The 27,607-nt window shown below is 42.1% G+C and overlaps 1 protein-coding gene across 2 annotated transcripts in view; it reads left to right on the top strand.

Moving 5' to 3' along the window:
- RARB (retinoic acid receptor beta) overlaps window positions 1–27,607 on the top strand; it is a 185,966-nt gene that overhangs the window by 94,265 nt on the left and 64,094 nt on the right. The window contains exons 1-2 of one of the 2 annotated variants that reach the window (XM_065753488.1): window positions 2,541–2,913; window positions 25,921–26,069. In XM_065753488.1, coding sequence (XP_065609560.1) covers window positions 2,757–2,913; window positions 25,921–26,069 — 306 coding nt within the window. In that variant the 5' untranslated portion in view covers window positions 2,541–2,756. Of the gene's footprint in view, window positions 1–2,540; window positions 2,914–25,920; window positions 26,070–27,607 lie in introns of those variants that run through there. The other variant, XM_065753487.1, reaches the window with a different exon arrangement.

Below are 27,607 nucleotides of genomic sequence, written 5' to 3'. Positions count from 1 at the left end.
CAGGGACTTCATCGGCTTGAGGACTTTCCAGCGTGGGGGAGGACATCCTGACAAAGTTAGAAAGTCCTTAAAAACACAGCGTTAAACTCCAGCTTTGTCACTCTTCTGCCTGGAGGGAAGATGGAAAGAGATGCTGCCTGCTGCAGAGACAACTAGAGTTCTGCAATCCGGGGAGGGGGGGGTGGGAGGGTTGGAATTTAAGAGAGGTTTGGTTTTATCTCTTCCAGATTACAACAGGTCTTTTTCTGGCTGCTTGTTTGCAGTGTGGATGTATCAGTTTCAACGGAGCAAGTGTGAGGGGGGATCTTTTTTATTTAAATTCTCGAACCATTGTGAAAAGTTTTGTTAATACAATCTACAGGCATTGTCACAGAGCTCTCAGTTCATCAAAGGACTTTTTGTAGAGAGGACATCACATCCATTAAACTGGTTGCACAGGTCCCAGAGTGAATCTCTCTCCGGTATTTCTTTACAGTCCTCAATTGTGTGCCTTTTCTCTGCACGGTGTCCCCTGCTCTGCCAGGCTCCAATTTTGGGATTTGAGAAAACATGCAGTAATGGAGTGTTTCATTTTCCAGGTTTCCAACCTGAGCTAACTTTTGATTCTCGTGAAATGCTGGGAAGCCACACAAGTGACTGGAGGGGAGAAGGGAGGGATGGCTGAAAGGCAGAGAAAGGAATCTTGCCTCTCCTGGAACTAAGCTCCTTTGTGCCTCTGGAAATCTCGCCTTGGGCTCCTCAGGGCTGTGCACACTTGCTCTGCCAGAGCCTTGGCGCATTCACTTGAAGTAAAAGCATACATGTGGTCATTCAGCTGATGTCCTTTCCAGTGGGGCAGAGGGAGTCTTTCCAGGCTCCTCAACTTTATTTTCCGCTTTTAAAGTGTCTGTAGGAATAAGGTCTCGATGGAGTCTCTTTGGAAGCAAGACTTTGCAGAGTAGTATGATTATTCACAGAAGAAGGCTTTTTGCTGGCTTGATGCAAAGGGTAGGCCAGCAGAGAGCCATGCACAGGGTGCTGGCTGAAGACGGCCCTGGTAAGGCCTTACAATCACAGGGCCCAAGGGAGGGATGCCAGAAATGCTGCTGTGTGGCTGTTGGAGTGAGTCTCCAGCCACAAAGTGAAGGCAGGGGTAGCCCAGTGCCTTCAAAATGATGGTGACAGAGGACATGGCAGCCTCTGCAGTGCGTGGGTGTAAGGGACAGCTGGGTGCTCTGCCTGGCCACAGCATCTGTCACCTCCTCTCACCAATATCTGTGGGGAGCAGGATGAGCACCGGGTAGGTCCAGACCCCACAAAGCAACCCATTACCTTTTTCCCCTCTCACCCTCCTGGTAGCTGGGGCTCATTAGCTGTGTGAAAGCTGATACAACCCCTCCGGGGCTATGCGAGTCAGCCCTGCCCCTTGCAGCTAATCAGAGACAGGCAAGACCTGGGATGGCGGCAGCCAGGACAGGAGGGGAGGGAGTTTCCTCCTGCCCCAGGGTGGGTTGTGGTCTCACTGTCCTGGGCCTACGTGGGCACGCTGCAGGGACACACCCCGGCCCAGCGGGCAAACTTGGAAGCATTGAGCAGTGTGGCCTGGCTCCTTTGAAGCTGTAATACACAGCTGTCTGTTTTAGGAGTGGGAAAAGGGCTGGTGAGGAGAGACGGGGACTCCCCCTACGGCAGGGCTGTGCCAGCCATCCCGTTGCAGGTGGCACTGAGCAGTGGTGCCCCTTTGGGGTGAGGCTGCTCCGCGCTGGGGTGACACCCGTGGCTGTGGCTCCGGTGCGGCAGCGGGGCGTTGCTCATGGCCTCTCCAGGGGAGCAAAGGAATGCGGCGGGGGGAGCAGGGAGGGGGCAAAGAAGTTTCAGCAAATTGAGCTGAAGTGCGCAACCCCCCCCCCCCCCCCCCCCCCCCTACAGCTCGTAGCAGCCACCTAAAGCAGCACTGTGCAAACAGCTTCCCGGCCGGCGCAGGGCCCGTTTCTATTCCTGGCGTGATTCTCCTCCTCCTGATTTATTTATTTATTTATTTATTTATTTTAATTATTTTTATTTAAATTTAATTTTTTCTTCGCCTCCCTGCTCGCTCTTGCCGGCCCCGACGATGCGGGGCGACCCGGGGAGGGCCGCGCTCGCCCTCACCGCCCGCTGCCTGCTCGCTGCCGGGATGCTGGGAGTTTTTAAGCCGTGTGAGAATCCTGGGAGCTGGTGATGTCAGACGCCTGGGTCATTTGAAGGTTAGCAGCCTGGGAAGGGTTCACAGAAAGTTCACTCGCATATATTAGGCAATTCAATCTTTCATTCTGTGTGACACAAGTAGTAGGAAGTGAGCTGTTCAGAGGCAGAAGGATCTATTCATGGCTGAGGGGGATCCAGAGGTCCTACCGGAGCTATTTCGACCCCTGGACTCGGCCGTCCACGCCGTGCGAGGAGCTGCAGGCAGCCGGCGAGCGCCGGAGGAGCGGGACTGGTTCTAGAGAGATTTTGGGGCAGATTGAACGGAGCTAAAACTTGGAATGCGGCTTGCTTCCCCCCATCTTGCTGGATTGGCTGGGCAGCCTGGAAAATGGTAAATGATCATTTGGATCAATTACAGGCTTTTAGCTGTGTTGTCTGTCATAATTCATGATTCTGGTCTGGGAAAAAGACCAACAGCCTACGTGCCAAAAAAGGGGCAGAGTTTGATGGAGTTGGGTGTACTTTTATGTGCCATTTTCCTCCACACCTAGAGGAAAGCACTTTTGCAGGCATTCTGTACAGGGGGAATCATGTTTGACTGTATGGATGTTCTAGCAGTGAGCCCTGCTCAGATGCTGGATTTCTACACTGCGAGTCCGTCTTCCTGCATGCTCCAGGAGAAGGCTCTCAAAGCATGCTTCAGTGGATTGGCACAAACAGAGTGGCAACACCGGCACAGTGCTCAATGTAGGTCCCAACTGTTCTTTTTCCACTTTAAAGCAATTATTATTATTTGCATGTATGTAAAAAAAAATACTTGGAATTAAGTGCAGGGGTGATGTGGGGCGGGGGGAGTTTTTGTGCAGAATGTGCTTTGCAAGCCTTTTTTTTTTTTTCTTTTTTCCTTTGGCCAGGAGGGAAAAAGAAAAGAAAGCGCAGAGCTGTTTTCTGTTTATCCCTTCTTATGTAGTATATTGATCCTTACAACAGTTGTGAAGCCAAGCAGGAACACATAAAATTGTAATATAATACAACACTTGTAAAACTCCAACCAGTGAAGGATGAATTTACATAGCATCTCTGCAGTACAGTTTTGTTTGTTTGTTTGTTTGTTTTGTTTCTTTTTTTTTTTTTTCTTTGCCTCCTTAATCTAATTTTGCACCACGTTTGATAGTCTGGATGCTTGTTGTCTTGAAGTGCATTTCTGCAGAGCAGCCAAGCAATTAAAATGCTGCTCTGTGCTGTTCTTACAAAGCCATTGAATTGCAGTGGGTAGGTGCCATTCCAAAAATCAGACAGTAGTTTTAAGTTTCTGAAGAAAAGGCAATATTTCTTTGTACTGACCTTGCTGCCACCTTTCTTCTTCACTTTGTTGCTCTAAGAAGTTGCTGTTTTGCTAGAAAACTACTCACTGTGAGCACCCTTTGAGTTTAACCATCAATTATTTCTATACCTTGAGATTCAGTCAGTGTTACACTAGTAATGGAGGAAGAAGAGTTAGTGGTGGGACACTTAAGAAAACATGTTACTATGCTGGAGAATCTTCATTTTGTGCTGAAATACACAGATAGTAAACTGATAGTATTTTAACTCTACAATTTCAAGTTTGAGAAAGAAGTGCCAGAAAGCATCCCCTTATACTCTGCATAAAAGCTTGCAGGATGCTTCACTGCTCTGACGGTGATTTAGATAAATGACTTGGCTATCTATCAAAATGTTTTTAGCACGCTCTCAGGCACTCCAGTACACCATTAACTGTCTGATTGTTTGAAATTTTTGTTTTGCAGTGTGTTAAAAAGTTGACTGGAATTAGAATAGTTCTCCCTTCAATACAGTTAATCTCAGGGCAGGGGGGGTGGGATTGAAAAATACATTTAAAAAAAGGTCGATGAAGTAATGCGTTTTTCACTCTTCTCAAAAGTTTTCAGTCAGCAAACGACATCTGTGTGGGTTGAGTAAGGAAAACAGAACTGTACAAATCAATGACTACCAGCCTACGACACTGCAAATATTTTGATGTCTTTACAATTAAAATTAGACTGTGAAGTTCAGCATGAGATGTTTATTTTCTCCATGCTGTTCTCAAAATGCTTCGAACGACATATGAAACAAAGCTCTTTCTTCAAAATAATGTTACTAGCTGTGGGCAAGCTTCAGTTAGAAGGAAAAAGGAAAAAAAAACAAACAGATGTTTCACTAAAAATGTGTTTTTCTGCTGTGGAAGGAACTTTCCTGTAACTTCGGCAGTGATATCGTGGAAACTTAGAATTAAAGTTTCCTCAAGTAGGGGGAATAAGCTATCGTAAAAACACTTTTTGCAAACTGTTTTTAAATAACTTCTGGTTTAAAAAGTCTCCTGTTCGTTCTCTTTTGTTTTGTTAATAACTAGAGGCATGATTCTTAAGAGCAAAATATATGGTGTTTGTTCTTGGACAAGTTAAACACAGGATTACCCTTATCGGAATGGAATGAGTGGTAAATATGTCATTTGCTTAAGGCCTGCGATAAGAGACAAGTGTTGATAACAGCAAAGTTTAGCTAGTCAGAGAAACTAATATTAACAAGAATAAATAGAAAAATACAAGGCAAATGCATTCAGGAATCCTGCCTTATAACTTCGTTAGGATTGGGATTAATCTTCACTGCATGGGAATCTGAAGTCAGGCTGAAACCTGAATTATAATCTGGTGGCTGTAATTCGACCTGTGAAATTTAATGGTATGTGAATATGGAAAAGCAGTTTAGTTAGAGACTAAATGAAGAATTTTGCTTGATTTCTAAAACAAGTGGTGATTTTAATTTCGGAAAAAGAGTAAGCACTTTCTTGCATGTGGATAAATATATGTACGCAGATTATGAAATAGTAAAATTCTGCCAGCGTGTAGAATTCGGTGTTCTATCTCCTGAAAATAATGTCAAAATACAGAATTTTCGCAGTAGAGAAAACTTTTTAGTGGTTTAAAGGTTGCTTCAGTGATTACAAACACAAAGATAACAATGGTTAATTTGAACTGAAGTGTTTCCTGATTCTCTCTTTTTATGAATACCTCTGTGATTTAATGAAATGTAATCGTAGCCAAATTTTGAAATTATTTGACATGTAATAGGTTTTTTTTGTGTTTGTTTTTTGTCTAGTTTGTTGTTTTATTTTTGGCTTTCCCATAAAGCTATACACCTGCAGCCATAGCTTTAGGCCTGAGAAATATTGCTTTGATAGAGATGTGATTGCAGAGTAAAAGGTAAATGGTTGTTAAGGGAATAATACCTGAACAGCCTGCAGACTCAGAACAGCCCAGCAGCCATCCCAGCATCAAGGTTTCAGCTGAAATATTTGCAGAATTGGCCATCGCAGAGGTTAAGGCAGAACACTGTAGGTCTCCAACTTCAGCACATCTTCAGGATGTTAATCCCGTTACAATTCACTAAGCCAATACACTCCTGCAACATCACAAATTTTGTAGTCCATGAGGGTCTGGAAAGTGAAGCAGAGGGTAAGATGCAACCCAAACATGACCTTAACTCGTGTGGCATTTTTTTCCTCCCCTGTGGGAGAAGAAGCATGCTATGGGTCTGCAACCCAAACGTTAGCCACCGTGTACTGTAAGATGTGCTACGAGCACACACAAATTGTATATATTTGTGTGCTCACACACGTTTACATTTTGTCTGATGCCACTTACCTTGTTATAGGTTTAAAGAGAAGTTTATCTATTTACAAAGGAAGTTGTGGACTCAAAAATGACACTGGAACTGACTGCAGTTTTAATTACGAGTAATTCTCACTCCTTTTCTCATAAGATAAAAATCAGGTCGATATAATCAAATTAGAGGAGAATAGTTCTTAAGAGGACGAAAATGTCTAGAGTTAAGATCGCAGGAATGATTAATTTATACTTTTAAGGCAGATGAAATTTTCTGCTCCCTTATTGTGTAGTGACAACAATTACCAAGAGAAAACAAGTAACTTTTGGTGAAATGTGAGCTAACAAAATAGTGAGGAAGTAGGAATGGGACCTGGGAGAGAGTGAGCAGCGAGGCATAGTGATTTTCCTTCGGCCTTGGAAAAGCATTAAAAAAAGTCTTCATTAGTCTTCATTAATTAAACAGGTAAGAAACAAATGAGAAGGCCCAAAGCCAGAATAAGTTCTCTTGGTGCTTTGTAGTGTTTTAGCTGATAATATTGTGTAATACTACTACCTACCGCGTTTTGCTACGTCTAGAAGAGTACGGAGTATGAGGAAGGCAAAAGTTACAAACGTGGCAACAGAGTGTGGCATGGTGTGGGCACTCCTGGAGCAGGCGGTTGTTGTTTGGGTCCTCTGGGAAGTGTTCATCTGGAGAGGTCTAGAAGGTATGAACCTTCAGAAAGTTTGTGAAGATGGAAATCCACAAGGCATACATTTTACTTCTGAATTCCGGATTGTTGCGGTGTTTGGGTCGGGTTCTTGTTCCCTGCGAGCTCTTGAGGTACTGGAAACATCTGTGCTCAACAGAAAAAAAAAGTGCAGTACTTTTTCTTTCATCTTTCTGAATTTAAAAACAAACATTTTGAAGTAAGGACTTGTAATCTGCATTCCCGAGTATCAAATTGCTGCAGGTGTGTTTGCTAGTGCCCAAAAGGCAAAATCTTTTGAACCAGGTTATTTTCTTTAAAGTTCTGGTATAAACTTTACATTGTAATCATTAGGACTGATATGCTTAGGAACAGAGCTTTTATTTAAGTTTTTGTACTTGTGGCTTAATGCCCTGAAATATGTGATGAGAAGTATTTGTTTCTGATCCTCTTCAAGACGCAGATTTTCTCACTCAAAACGTCACAGGGGGATATTTTTCTTCCAAATGAATTGAAATGAGAGCAACTGATCCTCTACGCAGGCTCTGATCTAGGTCGCCCGATTCGTCTGCTGGCGCAGGAAAACTCTAATGGACGTGCACCGCTGTCAAAAACTCCAGCAGATAAAAATGATGAGAGGCATTCGCTGGTGAAGCCGGGGTGGGATAAGCTCGGAGGAAAAGTAATGTATCTTTGGGTGACTCCCCGCTTGCCTAATGCGTCTGTGCAGGGAAGGTGTAAGTTGTCAGAACAAAGCTAGCGGCTGCAGCGCTGCCTCGCTGAGGTTACGCTGAAGTTAAGGAGTTGAAAGGGAGAGATAATGTTTCAGACGGCCAAGTTAGTTATCCTCACATCCAGCTATCCCCACGTAGTGCTGAGCGTGCTTCCCAGGGCCGCGTCCGTTGTGTGTGCCAGCATGGTGCCTGCACGGCAGCTACGGCCACAGCCAGGCTGGGGGTTTTGCATGGTGGTGTGTGGGGAGCCGGGCAGCCCACTGGGCAGGTTAGGCCTCCACGGCCCCCAGTGCTCACAGCTAATTCATGCACTGCCCCGCACACAGCTGAAGAGTGTGTCTGTGCTGCGCAGCCAGCGTTTGGGTTTGGGGGCCTACACCGTGCTGGAAAGGCCTGTGGCTGTCAGCCCGTCCCATTGAAACCTTAAAGGCGAGTGGGGCTGCAATGTGTTTTCAGGTTCCCCCCCCGGCCACGGGGATCAGCGTTGGTGCGTGTGTGAGCAGGGGGCCCATCCCTTGCCCCTTCCCTGTTGTCTGCCCTGAGAGAGGGTCCCACTGTGGGTGGCTCCCACCCCGGCGAGGCAGCAGTGTGCAGCCCCACGAGGAAGGATGTCGGTGGATGTATAAAACGGCCAAGGAACTTCAGTAAATAGACTTTACCCTTCAGGATCCACGGATCCTGGCAGCGGCTGTGAGGGAGGGTGGGGTTGTACTTTTCCCCTTCCTGTACTTGGACACTTTTGATTATCCAGACTTTCTGGGACTTGAACAGGGCTGCCTAATAACAAAGCCTGCATAATATAATTACCTAAATAGGCCTATTGTCCTTTTCAAATCACTGCGCTGCGAAAACCTTAAACTTTTTACTGGAAAGGTTATATGTAGCGTTTAGATAGCTAAATGACCGCTGCAGGGAGATCCCATTCCCTCTTCTCACTGCTGTGTGGTTGAGGAGCTGATTATCCACCTGCCGCCTATTGATGTTTACTCCTTTTGGGAAGCAAATATTTTAAGCCCTTCTGGCAGGGTAAACTGCCAAAAGTAATAGGGCTGGAGATACAAAACTATGATTGATTTTGACCTTTGCTCACGTGCATGAAGTCTGTCCCCATGCAGTGTGACCTGTGCCACTTCGTGCTGAAATCCAAGCCCTTTCAAACCAAACGGAACCACAAAAATAGAAGCCATGAAATGCTCAAAACTCTTCTAAAATAACAGAATAATCATCTCCTCTGAACTGCAAGAAAAAGTATAGCAGGAGGGCAGCAAAGCTCGGTTTAGTAGCAGGCAAACCAAGAGTAATGTCTTCCGTCTGCTGCTGCCTTTTTATGAGAACCATATTCTAGGTACAAAATAAACAAACTGATACAACGTGGGAATGAATCTTCTGTGTATTCTTTGGTCGCCATAATCTCAGCTATTCCTTCTAATTGCAGTCGGTAAACAACTTTCATCTAGAAATCTGGATTTTAAGTTACCTTTTTAAAAACAAGCTCATGTTTGGGATTTTATTAATCTGTCGTTGCATGAGCAAATGTGTTTCAAAAGTTAAGAATGTCAGAAACAGTAGCCTGAAGTTAGCATCCTAAATCCACATTTCATGGCTTCACTTCCAAAAATGTGGAGCATCTAAGAGCTCCCTCGGCACTTTTAAAAACAGGCCATGGATTGAAATGACCAGATATTTTCCAGAATTTTTATTTAATATTAAGAATTCTAAAGAATTTTTCCACTTCACCTAAGCTACATGAAAAGGCAATTAAATGACAGAGTTCACAACACTGGGTGGAAACAGAGACACTTACAGGACAAAGCAGGACTTGTTTTAAACAGCGTTTTACTCTTTTTCTGTAAACTTATAAGTGGAGTTGTCAGAAGTCAGCATTTAAAGCACAAGGCTAGGGTGTTTTCTTTCCCATGTATTTTCCCCATCTTCCTTATTTCTCTGATTCTCTGTTTGCTTCCTTGCATGTAAGTGGACTTTTTCTCAGTCAGTTTCAAGCTTTACCTCCTGGTTTAGGTTTTAATACTTAGATGGTCTTCGTATTCTCACCTCTCATTTGCAACCGCTCGGTATTGTTTTCCCAGCGACAGCAAATTCATGCGATTGTGTTCACTGCACGTTTTGCTTTTTCTGAGGAGGGGTGAGGAATCTAGCTTCCTTCAGCTCATTTTAGTGATCTGAATAGGAGCGGAGAGCTTGCATCATGTGACAGGGCAGCTCACGGCAGATCACCAGTATGGGGTCCGTGTGTGAGAACTTCTGTTGTACATGACAATCTGATAAGGATATCATGTGGTTTAGGAACACATTCCCACAATGTTAACTTCTTTGTCCCTTTATTTGGGAGCGGGTAAGGAAAAACGTAACAAACTGATGCCAGCTCTTATATAACTGACCCCACTTTCTTTTAGCATTCTGTGTGAGTTTTACAGCTTCTTCAAATACTTTTGTTGAGAGATGGAAATACAATCCAGCAAGTCTGTGTAAAGAATCCTGGACACAGAGTATATAATATACCTTCTGTTCCCCTTGGAGAAAGTGATTTTTCTTTTCCCTGCTTATATCGTATATAAACTGAATATTATAAAACTATGTAAGTTAAATATATACACTCAAGTGACACTTGTATAGGTTTAATAGGTTAAAGCTTGAGTGAGTATTTATAAATTCTCAAAGTGCTCTGGATCGTCACCACTAAGGACATGGTGTTAAAGTCCATCCATAGTTCGAAGGGATTTCCGTTTCATGCACTTTCAGTGACTTAGAGTTTACCCTTTAAGTGCATCCCCCTAAGATAAAGAGCGGAGAAATGTCTCAGAACAAAGACTTTTTTTTAGCACCGCTTTGTTTCATTTCATGATTAGGAGGATGTCTTTCCACTGAACCATAGTACTTCTCTCTCGGCTCACATTGTATTTTTAGCGAGGATCTTTGAACAATAACAAGACAAATTAAGTGTATCTTTGTCTTTTAGAGCCTTATCTAGTGAAGCCCTTCAAGGCACGCAGTGCTCCACCCTTGAGTTTAAGAGGAATTTCAGACACAATGCTTCTGTGACTGAGCCTTTAACATGTTTATGTATACCATTACTTAACTGAAATACTAGTAAATACTGATGCCATCATGCTGGATATTCAGCTCAAGGAAAAGCCAACACTGCTTTTCTTCTTAGGAACAAATAAATATATAAATAGAAAGGATTATTCTCCTTCCAACCTCTATAGCAGAGATGTGGAGCAGCTGACTGAGTCACCCAATGTTTGCACCAACCAGAGACAACTGCTACCATTAGAACCAACCCAGGCTTACTTCAGTGGGTGCTTCAATGCTGGAAGGCCATTTGTACCCATAATACACTAAGAGTGGAAGAAATGGTTCAGTCAGGAAATAAACAACAGCAATACAAAACAAAAAGTCTTTTGAATGCTGTCATTTCTTCTATCTGAACGCAGTTAGTAGTGAAACACACACCTTTGTAGTGATGCTCACAGCGTTTTGTTACTTCTCAGCCAGCCTGCTGGCAGCACACTGCCCATCATGCAGAGGTGCATCTCTCTTTTCCTGCATGACAGAAACGGCCTGTTATCTTCCAGTCTTGCACCAAAGTCTCTGCCAGCTGGAGACCAGTGTCAGGTAGTTTTGCAAGTTCCTGCACTATAAGCAGACCTAACAGGGACCGAGCTGGTTTAAAGTGGTACCAGTCCGACACGGGGCCAGCAGGCCTCCTCCCAGCCCCACACCTTCTGCTCCTTTCCTCGCACCAGAAAAGCCACCAGGAAGGCCAACATCGCCTGTCTTTCCAAGACTGAACATTCACTCGCACAGGAAGGAAGAGGACTTGGAAAACTGTGTAACAGTGCCATCTGGTGATACCTGCCCAAACCTTGCTGCTACCAGGCATTGCGTTTGGTTAGAAGATGGGGGTTTTCCCCTTCCGCAGGGAAAAGCCCCACAGCTTGTCTGTGTTTTCTGCACATTTCTTAACCGCTGTTAACCTAGGCAAAGGTACTATCTTCTCGACAAACCTTCCTCACGGAAAACATCAACCTGCATTTTTGGCCTGGGGCGTGAATCAAAGGCCTGGCTCACAGTCATGCACGTGTTTGCTTCTTATTGTTAGGAGCAGGTCCTTAGGGGGCTTTGTTTGCTTTTACACAGTGCTTCATCCTTCTGTCTCTCAACCTTTAATTTGAGGGGATTTTTCCTTTTTCCTTCACCTCCTCTTTCAGGCTGTTCCTTTGCATCGCTTTGTTGTGCAGTTTGCTTCTTTCATTCTTTTGTGAGGAAAAAAATGAGTTACTGGATTGATGTATGTCAGGTCCTCCTTCAGGGCTGGCTGGGAACTCTTGGAGACCTGCCTTTGTTACAGACGCTCCTGTTTTCACTCCACACTTTGAACACCAAGCCTTAAGATGTGGAATGAATGTTGGCAAATCACCTATGTCTCTCAGGTGTTTGTGCAAAGTGTCTTTGATGAGGGGGTTGGTAGAAGGATGTACTTTTCTCAAATCCTTGTCTGGCAGTGAACCTCAGCCTGCCTTTCTCCATTTTGAGAGCACATTCCAGCTGGGTGTTTCTAGTTGCACGTACTGTCACAGGCTGTGTGGGTTAGGTATGTGAGCTGTTTGCCTTTCTGCATTTCGCATGCATTGCCACATTGACTTCTTTGAGACTATGGCAGAATGGAGCCATTATCTTTCTTAAGTTGTGCAATGAAGCTGTCAGCTGATTGCGAGAAGTCTGAGCTCACTCACGTCGTTCCCTGTTTCTTCCTTATCCAAATCCTTTCCTTTCCCCGTGTTCTGGATAGATCCTGCAGAACTTCATGGATGAAGTACGAGCTACGTGTTGGGAAGGACTGTATGTTTCGATGCTGTTGGAGAAAATAGCTCTACCTCAATCTGTGAAATGGAGCCCAGTATGAAAAATGCAACTGCTTAAAGTTGCTGTTTTCACCTTTACTAAAATGTGAAAGCGGAGTTTAGTTACAGAATTTTACGATGACACTGCCCAGTAATAGCATGTTTGTTATGCTTCTGCTATGCTTCATTTCTGTACAGAGAAGGAAAGTGCTCTGTCTAAAAGAGGTGAGGAAGGAGTGACGCAATTAGATAAGATTAAATCAGGATATCAGTTTCCCTGAAACAGATACTTGCCTCTTTACCAACAGCCTTTTACCCCATTTTTCAAATAAACGCATATTTTCACGTGATAACTCTATCTGAAATATTAATGCTTCCAGGGCTGCATTACCTTTGTTTGTTCATCAAAGTCCATTACTATGAGAAGGCTGCTGTTCCTTAGGCTGTTCCAGCTTCAAAAGAATTTTAGGGCCTGGTCTATTGGAAAGCTTGGGGGTATAATTAGTGAAAATGGAAATAGATGCAAGAGAAATTTAGTTCCTGATGTTTTAATTTAGTGTAGTACTGCCATGTGTTGTTGAAGAGGATTCTTAAAGGCAAACATAATTATTTCATTATGGTCTTCAGAACGCTTTCATTGGTCTTAATGACAAGAAGCTGCATAAGGAGTCATACATTTTAATTAGACCTTCTTATATTTACATCAGATAAATAACAAATAATTGATGAAAAACAAGTCTTCTGAATGGATGACTTCACACAGAGCTCTGGTTACAGTTTAATGATAAAACATTTCTCTTATTGCTTTGCATTTTAATTATCTAGAATTATTACTCTAGCAGAAATCTCAAAATACTGTTATTTCCATGCATTTCATTAGATTCACAACAAATTTCTATGAGTCTAAAGCTAAGAGAAAAGGTGTTTTCCTATGTAAACTGCTTACAATCCATTTCCAGCTTTATTTTTGTTGTTGTTGTTGTGGACTCTTCAGGAAGAGCTAGTAGAAGGATGAATCAGACCGTTTCATTCATCTTCAGTTCCCTGTGCAGGAGCAAGCCCTGCCATTATTAGCAGCCCAGAACTCCTTTTGAGGTCAAGTGACCGTGGACACTTCTAAGGAAAAATGCGTTGCCTTTTCCTCACCAGCTTAGCTGAAAGTGGTATTCTTACATTGTTCCAATTTTAGTTTTTTTTAATATTATCAGCGTCCTTTCGTAATTGTATGTATGCTTGTAGGTACATTTAAATTACTCACATATTTTTACATTTTCTTTACTCCCCGTGTTGGGAACTTTATAATAGAAGGAGAAATGTTTAGAGTTTTGCTACTTGCAGGAATCTTTCGTGTTTTATACGCTCTCCAACGTTTCATTTTCGTAACAAAACATATTTGACATGATTCATTCCTGAGAGTATACGGAACGCTAATTGTTGTTATTGATTTTAAATTTTGCAACCATTACAAGTAAGCCAGATGAGTGGCAGATAAAGAGTAATAATCCATGGAGTTCTGGAAGTGTTTCATGTTTGTCTGTAGTACTTTACGTGATCAATAGTAAGTGCCCCATTGAAACTAACTGCTGTATCAAATAACAGTAAATCAAACGAATGTGCTTACAGATTATTTATTGAAAGCTTTAATTGTTCACTGGGGCCCTGCTTATCTGAGGAAACAATAGAACTTAGTGATCAGACAAACTGGTTTGCAAACGCTGGGGACGCCATCAAACAGCAGGGTATCCCCTCTGCCTGGGAGGTGTGGGAGTTTTCCCAAATGTGCCCCTGTCCCACCAGGTTGCCCACACACTGGGACTGCCCATACTGGGTGATCCCGGAGTAAGTTAGCCAGAGAGAAATTTTCTCTCTTGCTTTCATGGTTTACTCCTCATAAATGGCTTGGGATAACATACCTGGTGCGTTAACGTGTGGAAAAAGCACTAGTAACGTTTCCCCAGATTTCCAAAGAGATGTATGTAGTGAGAGGCTATACAAGATCTGATCTAAGAAAGGGAAATGGAGAGAAAGCGTAACAAACGCATTCTGTGAAAAGCTTAAGTAGGTATAAAGTACAGTTTTTGGCAACTGTGTGCTGCTGCAGTTAGTTGTCAGACATTTACATTTACTATGAAATTAAAAAGAACAGTTTCCAACTAACAGCTCTGTGCTGTAGCAGTGTCATTCCTTAAAATGGCTGCTCTGTCTTGTCCCATGCATTATGAATTACTAGTGCCACAGGTTAGAGGTTTTCTGGACCTTAGGGTGAAATAGGTAGTCCTACAGACAGTTTCACTGTACTACCCTCAGTTTTTTGTGGAGCCTCATTATGTTGTCAGTTACGCTTTACTATGGCTTCAGTATCGTTTCAGTGTCAGCTGAGACACTAACACTGTCCTGCAAATTCAGGAAGATGGCACTGAAAGAATTTGCATTAAAAAGCGTATCTTCTCAACTGTGACAACTGGAAAAGCATTTGTACAAATAAGCTTAATTTCCACTGAAAACGATGGCCCAAATCTCTCAAATATGGCAAGAAAAGTGTTTTCCCCGAGAGTGCTTACTCTGTGAAACATACTTATATGCATATGTATAATGCTGGATAATCATATTATGGACATTAAAAAATGATTAAAGCACAGTAGCCAAAGGTCTTCTAGAACTGAATCTCAATTGGGAAAAGTAATTTCCCATTTTCAAAGTGTAAGCTTTGCCTTAAGTTTCCCGAGACATCAAATGTTGAATTTGTTACTAGGTCAGGACTGAATGTTGCCTGTCCAGCTCTTTGGAGTTTTACCTCTTGTGAAATATTTCCTTAATGTCATATACTGTTAAAAATGCATTTGACATCTTCCCTGTTTGTAAGTCTGGAATAATGCAGTAAATCATGGGCAGAGTGGCTGGGCAAAAAAACGCTAACTCAGGGCTGAAGGTATTGAACAGGAAGCACCAAGAGACTGGCAAGCACTTCTAGCACAAGTCTGTTTGTCAGCATTACAGTGTGTGCATATTTTTTACTCTTCCGAGTGAGAATGGTACTCACAGATGACACTGAGATAAAATTATGAGCATTCCTCACTCCAAGGGATTAATAGGAAAATCCACCACAGGTAGCGAAGAGAATATTGGAAAATGTGCTCTTCAGTCACAGTTCTAATATAGGCTCCAGTCTCTGGTGAATTTCTTATTTTATTGATCTTTCATCTTCTAGGCAGAGTAGAGATCTGCTCACAGTGTTGCTACTTTTTGCTCTGAGGCACCAAGCCCCTTCCCAGCTTTTAAGCTTCAGTGGCACCTACTGCGAAGGGGACATGGTGATGCTTGCCAGGTTAGCTGCACCAAGGGAAAGTAAATCACACCTATAAACATCTGAAGAGATAGATATAAAGTATGTACACACAATGACGAAGATGCTGATTTACAAAGAGAAGAAAGCCAGTGCTGTCTTAGATTTTCACAGTATCTTCCCCACTATGTTATCATCTTTTGTCTGGCAGGCATTCAGTTGAGAAATACTGCAATTCTGCTCAGGCGAGCATTACAGCTTGATAAAGTGTGTATTTCATTTTCTCCCCTCAACAGATACTGGTGATACTCAGTTCTTAAATATTCCATGAACTCGAATTTCTCATGTCAGCATCGGAAGTGTTGAGGTGTGCTGCTTTTAGTAAAGCACTGACCTGATGTGGCATGCTGAGGGACAAACTTTGTCCCTGTTCTGGTGTGCGTATGTGCATTGGAAGATGTCAGGAAGGTTAAGATTTCGTCTGACTGCTCTTCTTGTTGCAGATAAGCCGAAGTGATAAAAGCCATTTTTTACTGTTATATGTCATGTCTAAGTGGAAATAATGTATTGTTTTAATTAAACCCCCACAGCTGTAGCAGTGTAGCAGTGTGGGTGCAATTAGGCTAGTGTTAAAAATAGTCTTATGGAGTCTTTAACAGTTAGTAGGGAGGAAAGCTAGATCTGCGTAATAGACCTGTACTAAGTACAGGTACCCCCAGAGTCTCACAGCAACAATGCCAGGAGTGGGGGAGGTGTTTCCTGGGACACCACCTAGCTTTAGGGAACTACCTTTCAAAGAGGTTGCCTTTCTTGGTTTGTTCTGCCTTGTCCTCTGCAGGAGGCTGCTGCTCCATGGCAAGAGGAAATGAACGGCTCCATTTCACAGCCTCAAGCCTCGCTATCCTCAGCAAATGGCCCTGCTTTTGCAGGGGCATTGCAGGGAAGCGGGACGCGTGCTCTTCCCTCTGCTCTGCTGAAGGGTTGGGAAACTGTAGCCCTGGGAAGGGGCTGTGGGTGGCTGCTTCTTGGGGTTTGCTGGTTCAGCAGATTCACTGCTCGAAGAAGAAACATACCTCTGAGCGTCATCATGCCAAAAAATCTGCAGCGAGGGCACAAGAGTGAGATCCCAAGCAGTGAGATAAGCTTAATAATTGTCTGAGGCCTTGTAAAAAGGGGCGAGTGACTGTGTGATGAGGCTGTCAAAGAAAATAAAGGGTAGGCCTCCTTTTCTAAGGATATCAAAACTCAGAATTAGCAGAGCAATAAAAGCCTTCTAAAGTGAAAGCTGGAAACAATACATTTTTAATAAAATGGGCAGTTACTCTAATTGCTGAACCCCTACTGTTCAATTTCTTTTAGTGCCCTTATTCATTAAATTCAGCATACTTATACTTATTATTTACAGATGTATGCATTTTAACGTGTTTATAGAAACTGAGCTTTGCAGAGAGCAGAGACTGGTATTAATGCTAGTTTGTAAGTGTTTATTGCTGCCTGTAATATGTGATTTTTAAAACAATTAAAAGTACCGTTTGAGCTCATCATTGGAGTCAACCCCAAACTGCCCATGAAAATTGAAATATTAGTGCCGTGTTCCGCCTCAAAGGTTATAGGCTGTTTGTAGCAGATTGATAGCAGACCCATTAAAGAAGAATTCACCTTTCTTAAAGTCTTCAAGCTCAGCAGTCCAGCTTCTAGATATTATTCTAATGTAACCCATTTAAGCATATGTGATAGAGTTCATAATTACCCTTGTAAATGGGAATAGAAAGGAGGGTACATAAATCAATTAGTGATATCCAGCAGTGTGGCTGCAATACAAATTAATTGGGATTATAAGTGTTGTAACCGAACTATACTTACTTGACGCACTTTTGATCAATGAACTGTCTCTTGCTGAGTCACTCTATTCATTTCAAGATCTAAAAATACCTAAAGATCAAAATGGCCTAAATTGATGGTCCTAGAGTTTGAGAAATAAAATTATGTGTAAAACACGGCGTAGCAAGTCAGTTTTAGGGCATCTGCAAGTAGAGCACAACAGTTTCATTTTGTCCATGTGGTACTGAACAACTGTATAATAGTAGTATATGATTAAAGATATGAAAACACTCATTTTCTTGCTGGATTCAAGCCACGGCAAAAAAATCATGATAAATAGTGTCATAAGAACACGCTGAATATATAGAAAATACATTTATTTGGCAGGCACAGTAATACTGAAAAGTAATACCAACTTGGATAGGAGGCCAGCTTTCTGGAATGAAATCATTCCTTCATTCTTGTAGCATAATGCTCTGGACTATTCTGTTTGGATGCTTGAAAAGATCTGAAGATAAAAGAAAAGTGCTCAAAGTACTGTAAAGCATTTAATAACTATAAATGGGGACTTTGTAACACAGTAAAATATCTGGATGTGTATAGAGATTACAGTAACGATTTCATTATCCTTGCAATTTTTATTTATTATTGAAGAGACTGGATTAGAGCTTTCTCTATTTTATGTGTTTACAAATGAAGGGTACTTCTTGGAGTTGGTGTGTTTATGACACTGTAAAACTGGTCTGAAAAAAGGAATCGCATCTCGGCTATTTGTAAGTGTTTTGTCCCTCACAGTGTGCCTTTTTCTTATTGGTCCTGCAGGGAAAACATGCTAAATTTGTGACACAGTTTTATCAGTAGGTCACAGAAAGAGGCTCTGTTTTCATAAATAAAGCAGCCCGAGTCCCCATCCTTTCTAAGCCAGTGCAGCTGCCTTTGCCTGTGCCACTTTGCTCCAGATGAGAATCTGACCTTGGGAATTCACTGGGAAAGCAAGCAGAGCCGCACTTGTAAGCAAAGCTCATTTTCAAAGGAAAATGGAACTTTGCACAAATGGTAGCATGACTTCCTTTGGTAAAGAAGATCCTATTTTTTCAATTTTGCAGTGATATGAAAAATTCACTCTAGATTGATGGAGTTCTGCATGGTAGTGGCCAGGCGGAAAATCACCGACCCGAAAAAACCACAGAGCTAGCATCTTTCGGATGTTTTTCTTCAGTTTTCCATATGATTTGTTTTTCTCCGTGTAACATGTTTTCTTTTTCATTCTGAAGGTAGGCTCCTAATGCGAACTGATGAGCTGCTGCCCTGTAAGCTCTGCCGTGCCCGCAGCCCCTCTGGCCATCCTGTCTGCGCACTCGCTTTCACCCCAGCTCTCCCAGAAACACCTCCTGGTGTCTGTCCGACCATTTATTTAGCAGAAGACACTCCTGTTCTCAGTTCCTAGAGCATCCTTAAGTCTTGTCCTGAGAGTAGCACTGGTGTAACCAGATGCAGTTCTTGCCTCTAATACGATTAATCATGGCAACCTTCCACTTACATTTGCACAAGTGTAGGTATGTCCCTGTAGCTACACATATGGATAAACCTCTACTGCTAGCTGTAGTTAATGTGTGCACAGGGTAATTTTGTAGTTGCCAGAAGTCCTGACTTTCCTGGTTGAAGCACTAGAGGTGCTTGCAGTTACAGCTTGCCTCCAGAATACCTTCAGTGCACAACATGCAGCTATTTCAAGAAGAGGTTTTCATTCAGAAATATATGGTTGGGCATACTGGGGATTTCCAGATCAGATGGGCTCAGTATGTAGTACGGACACTTAACTTCCAGCCTTCAGGTTCATATTTTGGTGGTAGATGACTCTCCTGGTGGCTTGGACAGTAGAGCCACGTGTACAGATTATTGTGGCAGCTCCTAGTGTTGTTTCTGCCTTGTGTGAGGACACAGCACCCATGCATGGGTGTTGCTGAGTAACAACCATGTGTGTGCGCAAGAATAAGAAGATGAAGGGCACAGACAAATGCAGCAGGTGCAACACCTCTTGATGAGGGATGACTGAGCTCTGGCACAGGTTGTCCAGAGATTTTGTAGAGTTTGCTCCTTGCAGGTAATCAGAAGCTGCTTGGATGTAGTCTTGGACAACCTGCTCTGACCATTCCTGCTTGAGCAGGGGTTGGGCCAGATGGACCTGTCACGGGTCCTTGCCCACCTCAGCCAGTCTGGGATTCTCTCACTGGTTGCTGCTGGGACTTTCCTGTGTGGTTGAATATATGGTGTGGCAATTTTGCTGAAAGTTGATTGTCAGTTGGCTATGGAAATCACAAAGTGTAGCCGAGCCTTTCACCAGCCCCCCTGAGCTCCTGCCGGCAGTGCTGGTAGCTCTTGTGGACAGAGGGCCCCTAATCTTGCAGCTGGCTGTTGAGCAGGATGCATGCTCTGACCTGGGAGCTGGGCAGTGCCTCAGAAGTGTCCCCTGTTAGAGCTACTAAGCACAGGTTTAATTGAGTTCCCTGCCCTGTATTGTATACCATCTGTAACTTAGGATAGGACATGTAATGCTCCATTTGGAAGGCAGTGTGAGAGCTACCGTTAATTGGGTTCTCAGTTGCTGTTGAAAATCCCAGTTGGGTACTGCCTGCATTTTTCCAGGAACTGAAGACCTAGGCAAATCAAGCTGTTAGGCTGTCAGTGCTTCTGTTTCCCATCTCTGAAGGAAAAAGAATAGACCTTTCCTTATCCCCCTTGGGTGTTGCGAAGATAAGCATATGAGTGCTTGTGGGATATTCACGTACTGAAGCATCGGAGACCACGCCTGTAGATTAGATAGGTAGCGCAGAGCAGGGTCTCGTGCCGCTAAATATGGCAGGGTCAGGAGCACTGCAGGCCTTGCTGTGTGACAGAGGGTGGGTGGAGGGGGCAGATCTGTGCAGCAGTGTCACTTGGGGAGGCCGCTGGCAGGTGGGGCCCCTGGAAGGGTATGTGGCACTGTGAAGTTAGGTAACTCAATGGATTCCGTTTGTGGTGGAACGGAAAAGGGTATTGCCAACACACACCCATCTTTCACTGGGCAACTAAGAGAAGATGTTTGTGGGAATACTGAATCTGTGCAGAGAGTGAAAAAGGGAGAATGCTGCTGGAGGAACGGAAATTGTATTAGACTGGAAGAAAAGGATGAACAACCTGTAGGCACTGCTGCTTACTGCAAACAAATCTGGATAGCTCTGCTGTGCAGGTAGTAAGAAGTTGAAATTTATGTCCTGGCCCTAATCACCTGATAGGAATAAAGACGTCAGTCGGCTGTACTGCTGTCATACGGCTGAGACCAGTATCTACTGACTCCATTGACTTAAGTTACATTACTCCACTGGTTGACATTACACGTTTGCAATGGAAACCTGGCAATTTTGTTGATGAAAGGCCAAGCAGTGGCTTGGCCCAAAGCAGCCTAAAGTCTGAACACTTAGACTGTACAAGGGTAGGGGGAAGCAAATACTGTCTCGATTGTGTGCTTGTCTTCAGTGGAGTACGGCCAAATTTGTAGCTGGAACTTTATTAGGGTAAGAATATCAAAGCATGTGCTGAACGACTCCTTGTACTTGTGAGGCTGGGGATGGAGTTGAGCAGGACCACTCTTCTCCCAGCTGTGGCTGGACAGGAGCCAGCTGTCCTATCACTGCTTTACTGTCAAAAGTCCTAACAGCAAAAGCACTTCAGCTTTAGAGATTTCTGCCAAGTGGGCTGCCTCTATCAGGGCTTGCACCTTGTCTGAGATAGCTGTTGGCAGCAGGGGCTGTGCCATAGGCATTGCTCTGAGAATGACCTCAGCTGAGGCACCTTCTGGGTGACCTTGTGGCGATTTGTCTATTAGTAAGAACTTGCAGCTTGGACTTTGGATCTCCACAACCTCTCTTTCTTGTAAGCCTGGTTGTTTTTGAAATTGTTCTGTAGGAATCCCAAACTGTACGTGGTGCTCTTCAAGTGACAAAGAGATCGTTTGGGATTGTGCACCCTCAAGTAAAAGCCTTGAGTGTAGACTTGTGATGCCCCTGTTGGAAAAGACCCTTTTTCATAGCAAAAGCAAACCTGAGGACTCAAATGTTTTTTGTCTTTCAAGGCCAAAACATACCCTTTTTCTTTTAAGACCTAGACTGTCCTGTAGAGTTGAGCTATGGCTTGATTAAATTTTAAGATAGAAAAATTGTAATGAGGAATTAAAGTAGAATAACTTATATTTAACATCATGGCTTCAAGACAGATGTGCGCAGCTAGCAAGACATGAGTAATAAAAAAAGAAACCCTAAAATGTGAAAGACATTTTCTTAAGTACTTCTGAAAACTCTGATAGTAATATCTCAATCTGGAATTATCGTGGCAGCCTATGTTTTATAATCCAGGTATGTTGTGTTCACTCTAATAAAAAACATTCCTTCCTGAACCTCAGTGCATAGCTAGCCATACGAGGGGAGATTTCTGATTGTGGTTCAGATGTTACAGTTTGGTAATTCAGTGCAAGTTGATTAACATTTGGCATGTTGTTTCCCCTGAGCCTTTTCCTCTTTCTTCCTGCCCTCAGCCCACTCGACCTCCCCGCAGTAAATTCTCATGTAGAACAGCGATCAAGTACAGAGATGTCAATAAAGTGAAATAGTACCCCGAGTTCTTTGCTTTTGCTCTTTTCATTGAAAGAGAGAAAATCAAGGTCTTCACGCAAAGCGAAGACTTTGTTTTTCATCTCTCTGTCGTCTCTGATCTGCACCTGTTGTATATATGGTAAAAATATCTGGGACTTATAACCCAGCAACAGTCCGCAGCCAGAGTCATGTGTGACCGGGTCAAACACACACTCGCTGGAGGGTCATGGCCAGGTTACTAAGTCAAGGCTGGCAAGTCTCCACCATAATGTTTTCTTTCTCTCGCACTTTTTTTTTTCCCCTCTTGTCTGTCTTCCAAACAAGAGTTAACAAAAAAAAAAAAAAAGAACCCTCATAACAATGCAAACTATTTAAGCATGACAAATTCAAAGGGGTTTTTATTAAAAAAAAAAAAATGGGGCAGGGGGTTGAGTCAATGATATTTTGGATTTAATTTTATAGTATAGTTTTATGTGGCACATGAAAGAGAGAAATTTGTATTGAAACAATTGAGACCCACTTTCCCAGTTCCTGGCTCTTTCCTGGAAGATGATTAAAAGCAGACTTTTTTTTTTTTTCCAGACTAGACATAAAAATTAAATGATCTACAGTATATAGTTATTTTTTCAAATGTTTGGAGGCTTATAAATAACTTCTACAATCAAATGCACACATACAAGCAGCAGAGAATCTGGTTCTAATTACTTGTACTTTAGTTGAACTTTGGCGTTTCCTTTGACTTTCTGCCTAATGTATGTGAGCTGTGTGCCTTGCACTCCTGCAGAGAATTCATAAAAAAAAAAAAAAGGCAAAAAATCCAGACTCTTGTTGGTGCCAACAAAAATGAGGGTTAACAGAATGTTTTGACCAAATGCAACACTTTGCTATTCACCCTAATTAGCTGAAATTGCTGCTTCCCACCAGGGACCCTGAGCTCAGTATTCGCAATTCCCTTGAGGCTATCCAGGAAATGCCATTTGCTTTACAACTTCTTATTCTTTTAAGACTCAACTGTCCAAAGTGTGCGTTAACATACTAGCTTAATAATCGAGGTTCCTGGTGAAACGAAAGGCATTTCATAATGCCTGCTTCTACTTGGTCACAAAGTGAAATACCTCTATCTGTCAACATGGTTTAGCTGGCAGTAAATTAGCTCTCACAAAGCACGCTGTGCTTTTCAAGATCTTATCTGCTACTTTATCTAACCTTTAGAAATATTTCAGGCATCTTAGGAATGGTGAAGTGACCTATTGTTTGCCAGCCCCTCTGTGCTCGGGCAGCATTCAGGTGCTCTGTGCTGTGCTCAGGCTCTGTTTTCTCAGGTGAGCGGTGTCACAGCCCAGGGGATGAGGCAGCATGGCATCAGAAGAAGTTGCTTTGGCTGAATTGTTCTTAAAATTTTAAGACTTCTTGAAAAGTTTCTAAACTCTGGCTTCTTGGAAAATATCATCTGTGTCCCTTTCTCCACTTCTTTTTTTGGTGTGTCTTTTAGCTTGCATGTGCAGACGTGAATAGATGGCAAACAAGTAATGCTGCTGTTGTTCCAGTAGCCATCCATGTGACACAGTGGTGCGCAAACCCCACTGAGCCTCAATTGCTGCAGACTTCCACACCTGATTTCTGCATTTCCACACTGGCAGTACATATATTTTCAAATGCAGAGGTGAAAAGGCAAGCTCCAAGGAGGAAGAGCGAGTCAGAAGCCAACTAGAGTTTGTGTAACCAGAGTTGGAGCCTGCTCCAGAAAGCTCATACATCTCACCTAGGATCAAACGTAGCCAAACAATCAAGGCAATTGTTCATCTGACACAAGTATTGTATGGATTAGGTTCAGATTTTCCAGTAGCGTACATATCTGAGTGTTTTGGGGACTGTTGTCTGTTTCTTTCTGGATTTCTCACTCTCTTTTCACAATCTTTTCAAATTTTCCTGAAAAAAAAACCAAAACAACCGATCTGCAGTGGCGCATTCAGATCTTCAGTTGTTGGCTACTTTTTCTTTCTTTACAAACTGAACTAGTTGCTTAATCTCTTCTGAGCATCCCACGTTCCTTGTGCTTGGCCAGTGCCTAACAGTCCTTCACTGTACATCATTGAACATCACTATTAGATACTGGGGCTTGTTTACAGTGAGAGTGTCGAAAAAACAGAAGTGTATTGGCGTTATTCCTCACAGACTGCTTTTCACAAACCAAAATCACAGAAGGATTGCGGGAGTGTGGTTGTTTTATTGAATGACACAACCTTGTTTTCCCAAGGGAAGCCTAAAAACTGCCTTTCAGGCTGACTGGGAGAATTGAATGAGCTAATATGAAACACATTGTCTGCTGATATTAGAGTTTTAAACTAAAATTTTATCATTCCGAGACTGATTGGAAACCACTATAATACTTGTGCTAGCGTGAAATAAGACGCAGAATGTTTGAGGACTCTCAAGGGCATTTGATGAATCTAACTTTAATTTAGAAGTACTAATAGATTATTGATTTAAGCAGGATGACTGTGCGGAAATCAATAACAGAGCACTCCGTGTCTCTCTTAAATACCAAAAATTACTATTGAGAAGAAATGATCGTTCTCACTTCTTTTTTCATTAACAAAAAAGCTCATTAAAGTTTTCTTAGGCCAGTAGGAAGCAGTAGATATTTGATTTGTCAAAGTTCAGCATATTTAATGCTGAAACAGTTAAGTATAGTTCTGGACATTGTTTTCACGTCATGATTTATTGAGCCACATGTTATTTTACTTTTCTGTTTTTCCAAACAAACCTTCCTGTTGTTACATATATAAATAAATAGGTCCTGAAGATATTTCTGTGCTCAGAATTGGTGCCCTTAACGCTTCACTCCAGCCTTTATTGTCTTCTAAAAAATGTGTCCTTGAAGTTGATGGTAGTTTAACCCAAGTGAAAATGGCAGAAACGGTCTCTTCCCTAACGAGTAATCGGAAGTCGTATCATGTGCTGCAATCCTCTCTGTGAATTTTGAAGAACACGGGTTGACAATGAATCATGGGTTTAATACAAATGTATCATCTCAGTAATCTGAAAAATATCATGTACAGTAAATCTTGTCTCAGATTTTCCATTGAGTAATATACTTTAGGGCCTGCTGTTAGTACTCTGGAGATTTAGCTGTGCAGATAGTGCCTCATATTTCTGGATAGATCTGAGTTCACAGATTCTGTCATTTCTGTGTATCTGTTGAAAAGTTGGAGGGATTTATCTGAAAAGCAGCAGAACAGCTAGGTGAAACATGAAAATGTATTGCACATCTACAATAAATGTGAGGAACGATGACAGCATATCACAGAAAACTAATGCAGATGTTTTGAAAAGATCTAGCTCACGTTTCTTATCTCACATCGTCGAGCTTTCATGTCCTCTCACTGAAAAGGATGACTGGCTCTCTAGCAAGTTCAAAACAAATGGCCATCCAGAAATATTAAGGCAATAAAGGACATGGGGTCATAATATCTAATAGCTTTTTCTCAGCGAGGCTTCCTGATGTTACAAATTGTAGTTGATAAGGAAGTGTTACCAGATTTTGCTAGTTTTACTGATGAACAACAATTCATTCACCTCTTTACATATGTCCTGATCCATTTTCATATCTTTGTGGTGGAATTGCACATGGAAAATGTTACCTTTTGTACACAATGGCAGAAGATAATAAGAGCTCTTCCAAGACTGGTGGTGGATTGAGAGCACGCGTGCCTCGGTTTTGCGTTAAAGGTTGATGTCCAGTGTACACACATGGATCCCATGTAATTCAGTGAGCTGAAGACAGAATGTGAGCGCAAGACTGTCCCATTTCTGGGGCCTTGTAAGATAATTAAGCTGTATATCTAAAGTGAGATAAAGCTTTTTTGGTGTTTAGGAGCTGGATCATGACACTTTACATCCCAAATAGTTTAAAATATATTGTTTTGTGTACAGCATATGGTTCAGTCACTGCTTGACTTCTTGAGTTTCTAGTTTTTTATTCAACAAAAATAGGTATGGGACGGTTTAATAGTTTTAGTACAGCAGGTGACTGATGATTTGAAATTCATTCATGAATCATTCGTTTATATTCCTTTTTTCTTTTTAGCAGTTGAAACGCAGAGCACCAGTTCTGAAGAACTTGTTCCGAGCCCTCCTTCACCACTTCCACCCCCGCGTGTTTACAAGCCCTGTTTTGTCTGTCAAGACAAATCATCTGGATATCACTATGGTGTCAGTGCTTGTGAGGGATGTAAGGTGAGTGTCACTGTCTCCCTTTCTTTTTAAAGTAATGCATTTTGGTTTTGAGAGGGGCTAGGCAATAATTTTCTTGTGTGAATTAATTGTGAGACATGAATAAAGCCAAATAAATGACCATCACTCCTGGAGTTCTTTTCCTCCGTAACTCCTGCCAAAGTATGCCTTTCAGGGACTTCCATAAGCATTGACTAACATCAGAATGTGGAGAGCTAATCAAATAAAAAGTGATAATGCTTTAAGGCTGCTCTTTATTCATTTATAAGTGTACCTTGAGAACTCATATGGTTGTTGTCTGCTCTGAGCCTTGCCTTTCCTATGGGAGAGGAGCCTGATTATCTGGAAATTTTTGGCATAGTCTAACTAATTTCAAATCAAATTGAGAGATTGAAGATTAGCAGAATGGCATTCACAAAATTTAATCTGGCAGCGCTGGCACATCTGCTAACTACTTTTGAGTGCCATGATTGTCAGAGTATGAATGAATAGTCCGTAGGATCCAGTAATATGATATGCAGTTCTGAAGTACAGGATGAATTTAAAGATGAGATACGTATCAGAGAAGCACTATCAACTAAACCATGTGTGTATGGCAGTAATTAAGTGAACAGCATGTGTGCAAGGAAAAATGTAGTGCAAAAAGTGATAAAAAAAGATAGGTGACAGATGGTCTCATGGTTGTCTTTATTAGTTATGGTACCCTGATACAGTGTTTTTTTCTAAGAGCTAGACAAAATATCTGTACTTTTAATCCTTCAAATTAGAATAGTTGCCTAGTGATTACTGCAGTGAAGATCCTAAGGCCTAATGAAAATGTGACAGCTGCTACATATGTATTAATAAAGTTACTAGAATAAATCAATAAAATATATTTTGCAGGTTTAATTGTGTCAAAAATAATAATATATTTCAGATACTGTAGAGTTAGGCATTTTTACTTTATCCTTTCATCCTGCAACAACTTCCATGCCACTGGCGTTTTGTAGTGACATTAAATATATTATAGTTCTGGGTTTGTGTCTTTAGGCAGAAAACTATAGGATGAGAGTCTGGTTTCCCCCGTTTTATAACCTCAGACACTGATATAATGAAAGTAACTACTGAAACTCATCTCTGCTTTAGAATCTCTTTTTGGTATTGAGGTTTTCCTTGGATACTGTTTGTATCTTCTGTAAAAGATGTAAAATGCCACAGAACTATTGAATTTTAAGTGCCTGTTAAGAAAAGATATGGTAAGAATATGCTCCAGCTGATTTCATTTAAGGGGGACTCTCATACATGATGCTAACTCACAAATGGTGGTGTCATTTGCTCGCCTACACACTTACTGTAAGCACAGACATAATTGCAGACTGTGGCAGAAAGGTCACATGTTCCTAAGACTTCATTATTTTTGAAAAATATGCTAAGATATGTGTCGGGGCTTTTATTGGCATACTGCAAAGCATTTTCGTAAATAATTAAGACCACACTTGTCAAAATATGTGAAGAGATCCGTCTTGTAAGGTGGCAGCTGTTATTCACTGCTATTCAACAAC

The sequence above is a fragment of the Cyrtonyx montezumae genome, unplaced genomic scaffold, assembly GCF_038088225.1.
Source record: "Cyrtonyx montezumae isolate F1298 unplaced genomic scaffold, pur_monq_1.0 scaffold_8, whole genome shotgun sequence".
Classification (NCBI taxonomy): domain Eukaryota; kingdom Metazoa; phylum Chordata; class Aves; order Galliformes; family Odontophoridae; genus Cyrtonyx; species Cyrtonyx montezumae.
The sequence above is the reverse complement of the archived record's forward strand: the minus strand, read 5'-3'. Positions and strand labels throughout refer to the sequence as shown.